Below are 12,953 nucleotides of genomic sequence, written 5' to 3' on the forward strand. Positions count from 1 at the left end.
GATGTCATCAGGCCGGGACTCTTTGTCTTACGTGTCCAGTTTGGACTCCGATTGACCATGTATGTCCGAGATACAGAACCTCGTGTTTTGATGGCTGCAATCAAATTTTGACGCCACGCCACGGTCACACCGTGACGAAAAATCGATCTTGAGTTAGTTTTGATCTCCGCCTGTTGTGATGACACTCATCTCAATTCAGAAGTTGATCAGATAAAGCCCTGGGACAAGTACATCAAAGTAAAAATGTGGAATATGGCCAAAATGGCCATACTAAAACCAAAAATGGCGGACTTCCTGTTGCATTTTTCATAATGCTCCTTGAGACTTTTTTCATGATTGGTCACGATACACCTGGGCTACGATTTTGTGAAGATCGTCAAAGGGAAACCTAGGGGCTGTGTTCCAGGGGGCGCTTGTTGAGCCATTTTGCTAATACTTCCATTTCAAATTACTCCAGAATACGTAAATTTTCACCACTTTCTAATTTTGGGCAAAGTTTGGTAAGAAGTTCAGCATGTTAAAGCCCTCAAAAGCCAAATCACTTTAGTCACACAATAATAATAAGAATAATCCTTCACTTCATTAGGCCTCTCACCTTCGGTGCCTGGCCCCACACACAATAATAATAAGAATAATCCTTTCAATTTCAATAGGGCCTCGGGTGCTCGGGTTCAACTAGGGCTACGTTGTAGCACTGACGGTCTCGAGCACCCGCACGCTGAAGCCTGTTGCGGTCGGAGAGAGCGATCACCCACTGCTAAGATGTCCTACATAGACGCGCTTTGCGCATCATGGGAAGGGACAAACGCTCACTTCCCAAGGGTCCGTCGAGCGACGCGATCCTTGCCTGCTGATTGCTCATATTACGCATCCACGCCCACAATTGCACAACACACTGTGAACATTTTATAAATCGAACGATAGTTGTAAAACAAAGCTTACTTCCTGTTGCCAGTAGGTGGCGCCATCACCATTATTACCTACAGACTGATATATCTCTTCTCAAGTAGGGCTCTGATGTAGCGTGAGCAATTTTGTGTCAATCGGACAATGTTGGCAACAACTTAATTTTCACACCATCAGTAGGTACGCTATGGCCCTGAACTAATATTAATATATGGATGTGTTCAGGTCAAGATTGTGATCATAGGTCAGCAGTTCGGGCCGGTTGATAATGCAGAGTGATTTACATAGTGATTTCCTGTGTCATGGCGTAATCAGTAGGTGGCGCTATGACACTGAGGAAATATTGACACAGCTGGAGCTGTTCAGGCTTAGACTATAATCATGTGACAGAAGTTTGGCGGTGATAGGACAATGCACACTGGAGTTATGACAACATCGTGTCCTTTGGCGAAGGATGATCCTTCGCTCGCACCTCAACGCTTACACGGGGTTTGAGAAATGTCATACTTGACCATGGTCAAATGACTAGACTGAGCTCTTTTGAGCTGTATTGTAAAGCAGCCAGGAGCAGTGCATCAAAGTATAAACGTCACTTCCTGCTGCGTCCACGAGCGAACACGTCGTATCCTGCTCAATTGCCTGGCTTCAGCGATCCACGCCGCTAATTGCACAACACACTGTGAACATTTTATGTAAATCGAATGATAGTTGTAAAACAAAGCTTACTTCCCGTTGCCAGTAGGTGGCGCCATCATCATTATTACCTACGGACTAATATATCTCTTCAAGTAGGGCCTGATGTAGCGTGAGCAATTTTGTGTCAATTGGACAATGTTACAACAACTTAATTTTCACACTGGATCAGTAGGTGGCGCTATGACTTGAACTATTAATACATGGATGCTGCTCAGGTCAAGATTGTGATCATAGGTCAGCAGTTCGAAAGTCGGTTGGATAATGCAGAGTGGATTTACAAAGTACTTCCTGTTTCATGGCGAATCAGTAGGTGGCGCTTGCTGACACCGAGGAAATATTGGACACATGGAGCTGATCAGGCTTGACCATAATCATGTGACAAAAAGTTTGGTAGTGATAGGACAATGTACACTGGAGTTAAGTGACAACATCGTATCCTGTGGCTAAGGATGATCCTTCGCGCACCTCAACGCTTACACGGTTTGAGGAAATGTCACACCCTGACCATGGTCAAATGACTTGACTGAGCTCTTGAGCTGTATATTGTAGCAGCCAGAGCAGTGCATCAAAGTATAAAACATGTCACTTTCCCTGTGAGCTAGTGGTGGCGCTGTGATTTTAAGTCATAATTTTTGTGTAGATGTCATCAGTCGGGACTCTTGTTCATATGTCTAGTTTGACTCGATTTGTCCATGTATGTCCGAGATACAGAACTCGTGTTTTGATGGAAGTGTAATCAAACTTTGAGGGCCACGCTACGGTCACTGTCAGCGGTGACGGCAGTAATCGATCTGAGTTAGTTTGATCTCCGCCTTGTTGTGATGACACTCATTCCAATTTGAAGCTTCCATCAGAAAAAAGCCCTGGGACAAGTATATCAAAGTATAAATGTGGAATATGGCCAAAAATGGCCACTAAAGTCAAAATGGCGGGCTTCCTGTTTGGTCGAGCACATCTATCCTAAGTGACTTATTTGTTTGTTAGTGGAAAAAGACACATGTCCCTGTCGATTTTTGTACATGTCGGGCTAATCGTAGTGCCGGGCTGCACTGTAGGGGGCGCTAGTCAGTTATTATGCCACGCCCATTTCCTTAAAACCATCTGAATGTCTGCAGGGGGCTGTTGCTACACAAATGTAGTTTGAGGGAGTTTGAACTCTCCAACACCGAAGTTATAGTAATTTCGTGTCACTTGCAGGTGATGAACTTTGACGCCACGCCACTATTATGGCGCTTGGACGAAAGCCAAGGGTAATCTTATGCCTCATTATCAATGTCTTGAGACCCATTTGACACAGGTTTGACGTGGCTTCGGGCAGTGGGTGAGGAGGAATACTCACGTGGTAAGAGGTTCCAAAAACAAGACATTTCCTGGGTTACATACCAGGGGGCGCTGTGATTTTAAGTCATGATTTCTGTGTAGATGCTCACCAGGCCGGGACTTTTGTCTTACGGTCTAGTTTGACTTGATTGGACTAATGATGTCCGAGATACAGAACTCCTGTTTTGATGGCGTGTAATCAAATTTTGACGCCACGCCACGGGTCACACCGCAGTGACGAAAAATTTTTCTTGAGTTAGTTTGGATCTCCGTCTTGCTGTGATGATATTCATCAATTAGAAGTTGATCAGATAAAAGCCCTGGGACAAGTACATCAGCAAAAATGTGGAATATGGCCAAAATGGCCACTAAAACCAAATGGCGGACTTCCTGTTGCATTTTTCATAATGCTCCTTGGAGACTTTTTTCATGATTGGTCACGATACACCTGGGCTACGATTTTTGTGAAGATCGGTCAAAGGGAAACCTAGGGGCTGTGTTCCAGGGGGCGCTGTTGAGCCATTTTGCCACGCCCAGCCTTAAATTACTTCCAGAATACGTAAATTTTCACCACTTTCTAATTTTGTGCAAAGTTTGGTAAGAAGTTCAGCATGTTAAAGCCCTCAAAAAGCCAAATCACTTTAGTCACAATAATCCTTTCAATTTCAATAGGGCCTCTCACCTTCGGTGCTCGGGCCCTAATAATCCTTTCAATTTCAATAGGGCCTCTCACCATTCGGTGCTCGGGCCCTAATAATAATAATAATAATAAGAATAATCCTTTCAATTTCAATAGGGCCTCTCACCTTCGGTGCTCGGGCCCTAATAATCCTTTCAATTTCAATAGGGCCTCTCACCATTCGGTGCTCGGGCCCTAATAATCCTTTCAATTTCAATAGGGCCTCTCACCTTCGGTGCTCGGGCCCTAACTAGGGCTACGTTGTAGCACTGACGGGCCCGAGCACACGCATTTTCAAGCCTGTTGCGGTTAGTGGAGAGAGCGATCAATGACCAAGCGCACGTCTCCGCGTTGCAATGCGTTTTGCGCACTGCAGCAAGGACAAACTCTTCACTTCCTGCGTCCGTCACGCGATGTCAATCCTTGCCTGCTAATTGCTCATTACGGTCCACGCTATCAATTGCACATCACACTGAACATTTTATGTAAATCGAATGATAGTTGTAAAACAAAGCTTACTTCCTGTTGCCAGTAGGTGGTGCCATCACTATTATTACCTACAGACTATATCTGTTCAAGTAGGGGCTCTGATGTAGCGTGAGCAATTTTGTGTCAATTGGACAATGTTATAACAACTTAATTACCACACTGATCAGTAGGTGGCGCTATGACCCTGAACTAATATTAATATATGGAGCTGTTCAGGTTAGGATTGTGATCATAGGTCAGTAGTTTGGAGCCGGTTGGATACTGCAGGGTGGATTTACAAAGTACTTCCTGTTTCATGGCGAATCAGCCTTTTTTTAACACTTTGCTTTTCTGATGTTAAATCTGATATTCTGGTGTTACTGTTCAGATGTTTAAGTTTGATTATTAACAAATTATTTTTTTAAATAAGTTTTTGTTGGTATATTAACTTTTTAATTTCCTTTAGAGTCCTCTGGAAACCCACAGTCAGCAGTGATGTTTGTTTCAGAACTGTGCTGTTATTTATTTGTTTATGACACTGAGGAAATATTGACACATAGAGCTGTTCAGGCTTGGACTCTGATCATGAGACAGAAGTTTGGTAGTGATAGGACAATGCACACTGGAGTTATGACATCATCTCCTTTGGCGAAGAATGAACCTTCGCTGCACCTCAATGTTTACACGGTTTGAGGAAATGTCACAATTCTGACCATGGTCCAGTGACTTGACTGAGCTGTATATTGTAAAGCAGCCAGGAGCAGTTCATCAAAGTATAAAACATGTCACTTCCTGTTTTCACCAGGGGGTGCTGTGATTTGAAGTCATAATTTCTGTATAGATGTCATCAGGCCGGGACTCTTGTCTTACATGTCTAGTTTGGACTCGATTGGACCACGTATGTCCAAGATGTAGAACCTCGTGTTTGGATGGCGTGTCATCAAACTTTGACGCCACGCCACGGTCACACCGTGTGAAAAATCGATCTTTGAGGTAGTTTTCATCTCCATCTTGTTGTGATGACACGCATCTCCATATGAAGTTGATCTGATGAAAGCCCTGGGACAAGTACATCAAAGTAAAAATGTGGAAAATGGCCACTAAAGTCAAAATGGCGGGCTTCCTGTTGCTTTTTTCCAATTGCACCTCCGACCTTTTTTGTTTGTCTGGTCATGATACACCTGGGCTATGATTTTTGTGAAGATCGGTGAAAGCTAACTGAAGGGCTTTTCCTTAGATGGCGCTGTTGAGCCATTTTTCCACACCCATTTCAAATTACTCCAGAATACAATTACTTTTTGGGGTTTTGAATTCCCTGCAAACTTTGGTAACAATTTGAGCATGTCTAGGCCCTGAAAAAGCCCCAAAAGGGAAATACAAATCCTTCGAAATACAATAGGGCCTCCCACCGGAGGTGCTCGGGCCCTAATAAAAAATTGTCTAATCAACCCAAAATTCCGCGACCCCCCTGCAGTACCTCCGCGGACCCCCGCTCTAAACGTGCAACAACCATGGTAGAAGATGCAGGAAAGACCCTGCTCATCCTCCCGGCATCATGACAGATGGGTTCAACAAATCTCTAAGACCACTGCACACGTTTTTATCATCACAACTATCTGTATTAGGCATCTGGCAGCAGCAAGTTCTATATGTTGTCCAGAGATTTGGGCTAAAGTGTGAATCCACTAACTGCAGTAACACAGCTCTGGGAGCATTAAGACAAATGGATCATCCAGAGGTTACAAAGTGATGGAGAAACGAGAGAAGAAAAATACACATGTTGCACAAATGTTTATTCAGTCATATTTCAGATTTTTTGTGAAATACAACAAATTCTTCAGTTATTTAAAAGTCTTTCATATTTTAACAGTAATCCATGTTTTTGTTTGAGGTCACAAGCTGAAAAGGTTGTGAACCACTTACAAACTATTGTTTTCTTCTCAAATTAAAGAATGTTTATTAAAAGGGATAATTACAAACTGACTGTTGGTGCTCAGACGTTAAACAACATATTTACAGTGTAAAGAGTTTCCATGTTTAAAGAGAAACATTAATCCCGCCACTTGTTTCATGTGAAAGACAGAAGAGCGAAACTGGAACTGTTTTTATTGTTCACATTTGATCCACTGGTCAGATTTTTTATGATGCATCAGTTCCGACTCCGATCAGTTGCTGTCTGAGAAATAAAAGTCCTCTTCCTCACCGCTGTCAGAAGGACCCACGTTGTTTCCTGGAAACATCTCCCAAACGACAAAGGTGTCATTTTCTGGTGAAAAAAGAAAAGGAAGAAATTATTTTAAGCAACAAGACTTGTGTTTCCATAGAGAAGTAAATGCTTTCAATTAAAGCCTCTGGAATGTGTTCTAATTTCTGAAAATGGTGATAAGATAGATACAAGTTAAAAACCTCGACCGGTCAAAATCCATACAAGAGCTACAAACAGGTATTTGCTGAAGGGCCATTGCTTTTGAATTGTAATATGTTTCTATTATTTTGGCCTCCCGTCAGTGTAAGGTATATGGATTCAATTTCTAACATTTCCATGCAGACATTGAACTGATTTTTCTTCATCCTCTTCTGGAGCTGATAAACGTATTTGTCGTCATTGTCCCTTCAAAATCAAGAATATTACAAGTTTAGTTATATTGATCAACTTTTACAAACTACTAGCATGCCGTAGTCAGATTATTCACTTGTCTGGAGAGCCCATCATGCCAGGTGTGATGTGCAGACACTGAGGGGTTTTCACTTCAGGGTAAACCCTTGACATGGGGGTCAGGGGCTCCAAATCCGACATTGTGAACTCGTGGTCCTCACTCTGACACATAGAGGGGATCTGTGCACAGAGACGGACACATGAGAACAAGAAGTCCTACATTCTGTACAGTGTCATTAATCATGAGATGGAGACTCCCTCCTGGCATCACGTGAAGAGACGAACCTCAAAGCGTTTGTTCTGCATGTATGTGGAGCTGAAAACGTCCTCTACGTCCTCTCTGGGCATGGCCTCCAGGAACTGACGCACCTGCTGCTTTCTCCTTAAGGTTCCAACTCGAGCAGAAATTATGGGACAGTCTGTAACTGGACGCAGAAGAATGGCTTGTTAAAAGTCTACATGTCCTCACAAAAACATTCAGATAATTTTTTATTTCCAGGTTTAAATATAAAAAGTTAAGATTAGTTGTAACTTCATTCCTTCTCACTACATAGTTATTTTTCTCAGGCTTCTGTTTTAATCATTGGTTATTTGTTTCAGGAAATAAACTGACAGAACACAACATTTGACAACATCATCAACTTCAGTGAACTGATGGCAAAAAATAAAACAAACCAAAACAACTTTCTGATATTTTACAAAACAAAAAATATTTTTAAAAACCCACAAATCAACTTTGTGACATTTTGTGGAACCAAAAAATGAATTGATTAATTGAGACAATAAAAAATTAATTGATGAATGAAATAAATATTATAAAACTTTATATAATACAAATTATAAATATAATTTAAAAACTTATATATACACATTATATATATATTCATACTCAGTTTATAGGAGACAGATACATTAAAGTATGAACTTGTTCAATATAATGCTGTATTGTTACTGCTAATTTGTCTCCTTTACCAACAAAAGGCTGCACAACATAAACCCCAAACAGGGACATTTCTCTACCTGGATCTTTTGGCGCTTCCACTTTTCCCTTCCTGGGTTTCTTGTCTTTCTTGGCGGGCGTCTGTGATGTTCCCTGGGACGTGTGCTGGCTGTGACACTCCTCTGCAGAACGTGCTCCTACCATCTTTGCCACCTTTGCCCAGTAACCGGACATGTGCTTAGGATAGTAGGACACGGCCCTGGGGGGAAAAAAAATGCATACAAATACATGAGATTATGATTCAGATATGTGTTTCACTAATGCTGCACAGAGGAAAAAAAATACATACTCTTGCAGCTTCATGAGCTCTGCCTCAGTCCACTCATCTTCATTTTGCTCTGGTGGAGGAACGACTGTGCTGCCTTTGTTCCTCTTGTGCGTCCTGCTGGAATGCGTCGGCTTGGGCATCGGCTTTGTGGGTGGTGAGATTTTGGTGCATTTGCTCTGTTTAGGTTTTGTTTGTGCTGTTTTGGAATTTTTTGTTGCAGTTCCTCTCTTCCTCCATTCCTCTCCGCTCTCCTCAGAAGACTCTGAAGACTGAAGCGACTGAGACCCTCGGCTTGGCTGCGACTTGTTGCGACCTTTACTTCCACTCTTCACGTACACTCCTTTCCCCTCCTTCTTTCTCTTAGTAGAAAAGTCGTCACCCGATAACTGTGGCTGGGATGTTTCTTCATGAACAGTGGGAGATTCGGGGGATGATGCAAGAGTCCGTTTGCGCCTCCTCTCTGACGGCCTGCTGGTCTCACGTGTCTGTTTTTTCGGCCTCTGTGTTGCAGCCTTTTCAGGCTTGTTTTGCTTTTGAGGGACAGTATCCACGTACACCGGTTTGTCCGTGGGTGGACTCCTGCTTTGAGACCTTGTTCTGCCAGTCCACCCCTCAGGATTGCTTCTTGCCTCCACAGAAGGTTCAGCTGGATTACTGGGTTTCTTGGCTCGTTTGCTTTTGCGGAGCGGAGCCTTGACCTTCCTCGCTGGTGCCGGTGCCTCTTCGTCGCAGGATGTTTCACTTTGATTTTTATCACCTGGAACACACAGACAACAGCTTGTTTGCCTGCAACTCATAAGTTATCTCACATTGCTACAGCCACATCATATCACTTATCTTTACCTTCAGTGCAGGGCAGGAACACACGGGCAGGCGTCTGTGACTTCCTCGCAGAAACTGTTGTAGTGACCTCCTGTGAGATACAGGAATTAAACATTGTCACCATAACAACTGGTCCTTACCAATAAAAAAAAATACATGCTGGATTATCATGTAACCCATGTGGGCTCAACTTGAGGTGCTTACAGGGAGGCAGATGGAGGTATCATAACATTCATGAATGGTAACATTCATGTGTGCATCCAGAATGACTCTTCCTCCTCTCCAATACTCCAGAGGTGACCTTATCACCCGACCACTTTGAGATGTTCTGGTAGAAGAGGAAGAGGAGATGGCAGGAGGACAGGATTCAGCTGGAAAACAGGGGAAAATAGAAAAATTACTTTAACATGTCTGACCGGATTAAAACTGGGGAAAATAAGAGTTATTTTACAAATCCCTCTGCCCAGTGAATGACTGAAGACTTGTGGATACGAGGACCTGTTGCTCTTGTTTACTGGGCTGTTAGCTCAAGTGTTTCTCTTGTACTCACGCGTCTGGAAATTCTTTTGTCTGTTCCGCTTCGCAGACTGATTGAAGGATGCCGTGGATTTTGTATTGGCTATGATGGATTTCCCTTCACTGGTCCTCTCCGCTTCTCTGCAAAACAAAATTTCAAAATGTCATTTAATCCTAAAGGATTATTTTACTCAGCAGAAATAAAACCATCATGGTATACCGGTTGTCTTGGAATGAAATAGGTTTTCTTACTCAGACTTCTCATAAAGCGATTTCCAGTTTGGAGGGAAACCACTAACAAACTTCTTCATAAACCATTTGGGAAACCCTGCAGCCAAAAAGTGAAAGATAAAAGAAAAATAATATGAAGCAAACATCAATGCAATACTTTAAATAAAAGCTGCATAGATATATACGCAGGTTTCATGCTTAATGTATGTTTCACTTCTTTCTCCCACAGTGAAAATGACTTACCCGAGTTGACAGTGAAGTTCATCTTGCCAACCAAAACGTAAACCCTACCAGAGACAGTCTTCACCACAGAATTAGAAACCCTGTCGACAATGATGTTACTGTTCCATGGCACGTTGTCCTTGCTGTGCGGGAAAGAAAAACAAGATGAACCATAAAAGCTATTTAAGAAATAGTTAATTGTAATGTCTCATGATGTAAACACTTACGTGTGGATTCCATCAAGAAACAGGCCCTTTTGACTATTCCTCAAGAACCATTTCTTAAGATAAATGACACTCTCCTGCAAAAGAGGAAAACACAAGCCTCATCAGCAGAGTAAAAACTTCTCGAGAGAAGACACACTTCAGTTTATTTCCATTGCACACGTCATCTAACAATAAAATCTAAAAGGTGCCTGCATACACAAAAGTGTAGAGTCATCAGATTTTTCATGTTCTACAACATAAGACTGTGTTCAAACCTACGTTAGGATTGTTTGCATCTGTAGACAAGTCTCTACTCACATTTGGGAATTGTGTGCGCTGGGGCCATTTGTTGCACTTGAATACAGCCTGGTTTTTCTTAGGGATGAAGATCTTTGGCGAATTAAGTACGAGTGGGTCTTCAAGCAAAACCGGCTGTGGCGTAGCGGCAGGGATCGGGACATCCTCCGTGGGATCTGATTGGCTGTCAGCTGACTCATCTCTGGAGCAGCTGTCAGGAACTGTACTTTCTGGAACCCTTGTGAAGCCAGTGTCCTCAATTTCATCCATATTGTGAGATGCGTGGAGAGGAGAGTCTCCGGCCTGATAGAAATTAGTACCTATAGAAAAAAAAGAAACAAATATATAAATATAAACAAAGCTATGTGAAGAACTATGACTAACATACGTAAAAAGAAACATTATGCTTTTATTACCTCCACCAAGGAGGTTGTGTTTTCGTCTGTTCGTTAACAAGATTACACAAAAACGTGATTTTATATTGGTTTCATAAGGGGAATGTTGGGCCTTGGTGGAGGAATGCACTCAACTGAGTGTCATTCGCGTTTATAATACACTCACTGAAGAGTTCCCTGGTGCTGCTGCTGACTTTATGAACCTTCCGATGCTCCCTTTTGTTTTCCCTCTCCTTCATGTAGGCAAACAGCTTGGCCGGTGACATCGGAGGATATTTTTCCATCATAACAACACAGGCACCTGATCAATGGAGCAAAACCATAAGAGACATCATTCATTGTTCTTCCCTTAACAATTGACACAAGAAAAAGCAGCATCGATATCTCACGTTTCATGGCCATGGATCTCGGCGTTGGGAACAAGGGGGCACGAGTCCCCTGGTTCACCTCAGCAGGGAAACCTCTGACATCCCCCTCATCCTCCCTGCGAGTGTCTGTCTGACTCCTTACAGCAGCACCGACCTCCTTTCTGCTGCTGACCTTGTTGAACTCCTGCTGCTCCCACTTTCTCTTCCTGAGCCTCTTCCCCTGGGGGGATAACATTTTGGCAGGGGACATGAAACTGCGGCGGGGGTCCTCCTCATACACACCCCTCACACAGTGGTCCTCTACAGGCTGAGTCTTTGCTGGAGTCCTGCTGGACACCGTGAAACCGTCTGAGATCTGAGGTGGGTCTCTGGGACCCCGGGTCAGGGAGTGAGACACCGCTGTGGACTCCAGGAAACCTCTCTTTGTCGGCGTGTGTTCGTTTCTAAACATAAAGGCGTGTCCCGTTTCGGCCACAGGAGGGATTCCGTCGTTTGAAAACGAGTAGCCAAAGTTTTTCTGAGGAGTGGAAATGGGCGACAGGGTCAGAGCTTGGACTTCACTGCGGTAGAAGCCATGAGTGTGGTTCTCCTTGAGCTCCTCGGCCAGGCGGAAGTTCTCCTCTCGGCTGAACTCTCCTCCATGTTTCTCTCTGACGTTACACGGAGGCTCCGTCGCGTACATCGCTTCTCTCTGAACTTTAGATTTTAGTTTGGCAAAACTTTGCGGGAGATTCAAACCGCGGCGTTTTGTGTTGTAGTAAATGATGAAATGAAGCCATTGCGTCCGACAACGAGTTTACAGATTTGTACACATCCGGCACGTATGCTAACTGCTAACTGCTAGCTGCTAGCTACTAGCCCCCGAGATTTCAAATTTCCTCTCCACTGCCGCTTTTGGCTAAGATCCTGTGACGCACGTCATTTCCGCCGATGTGAACAAGGTTCTTATTTAGTTTTTTTTGCCTCTTTTATTTTATGAAAAGGACGTGTGGTTGAAATTTGCTCTACAAATACACTTCTTGTAATATTTATTTATTTCGACACACTTTTCAATATCAAACAACAATAATAATAACATATGTAAATATGTTATTATTATTGTTGAAAAAAGAAAATTACATTTAAAACACAAAACAATAGAAACAGCTAATAAGTCAAATTAATAAATGTTAACAAAATAAACACAAATAATCCGAAAATAAATGTATAAATTATGAGTACTTTTACTTTTGACACTTTATGTACATCCTGATCCTGTTGATAACACGTATATGCTAGTAACAAGTTGAACGTAAAACTTTTACTTTAAAGAAGTGTTTTACATATTGTTAAAGTTTTTAAGGTCTCACACTGAAGTTTTGTTATGATTTGGCGCTTCAAATTTAAACTAGGGCTACGTTGTAGCACTGACGGGCCCGAATATTGACACATGGAGTTGTTCAAATAGACTAGGTATTCACGATGATGTAAGTTGCCACGTGATAGGACAAATGCACACTGAGCATAATAATATCGTCCTTTAGCGGGCGATATCTTCGCCGACCAACGCTTACACGTCGAGGAAATGTCAGCACCTGACTACGTCAATGACTCGATCACATTTTTGACGGCATTGTAAAATGCTGCATATGCATCGCATAAACGCCACTTCCCAAGGTCATTTGAATGACGGTCGACCTTGCTCAATTTCGCTTGTCACAACCAACATTAAATCGCACAACACACTGTGAACATTTTTATGTAACTAACGAGTTAGTTAAAACAAAGCATACTTCTTGTTGCCAGTATAGTGGATGCCATCATCGACATAAATGCACTGATACACTTCAGTAGGCTCGATGAAGCTTTACAATTTAATAATCGGATAAATGTTACAAACAGCCATCTTCACACCGATCAGTAG

The 12,953-nt window shown here is 42.6% G+C and overlaps 2 protein-coding genes across 4 annotated transcripts in view; one reads left to right on the forward strand and one right to left on the reverse strand.

The window, feature by feature from the left end:
* The window catches only part of b3gat1b (beta-1,3-glucuronyltransferase 1 (glucuronosyltransferase P) b), an 89,227-nt gene that overhangs the window by 56,187 nt on the left and 20,087 nt on the right, over nucleotides 1-12,953 (forward strand). The window lies entirely within an intron of this gene.
* LOC124851119 (mis18-binding protein 1-like) lies at nucleotides 5,846-11,978 on the reverse strand. The gene is given in 16 exon segments (XM_047343520.1): nucleotides 5,846-6,335; nucleotides 6,606-6,680; nucleotides 6,763-6,905; nucleotides 7,011-7,150; nucleotides 7,746-7,924; nucleotides 8,015-8,750; nucleotides 8,837-8,906; nucleotides 9,020-9,186; nucleotides 9,366-9,472; nucleotides 9,584-9,659; nucleotides 9,806-9,927; nucleotides 10,012-10,085; nucleotides 10,309-10,607; nucleotides 10,849-10,983; nucleotides 11,072-11,769; nucleotides 11,771-11,978. Coding segments are annotated over 16 exon segments (3,087 nt in total). The 5' UTR covers nucleotides 11,830-11,978; the 3' UTR covers nucleotides 5,846-6,328.

The sequence above is a fragment of the Hippoglossus stenolepis genome, chromosome 15, assembly GCF_022539355.2.
Source record: "Hippoglossus stenolepis isolate QCI-W04-F060 chromosome 15, HSTE1.2, whole genome shotgun sequence".
Classification (NCBI taxonomy): Eukaryota; Metazoa; Chordata; class Actinopteri; order Pleuronectiformes; family Pleuronectidae; genus Hippoglossus; species Hippoglossus stenolepis.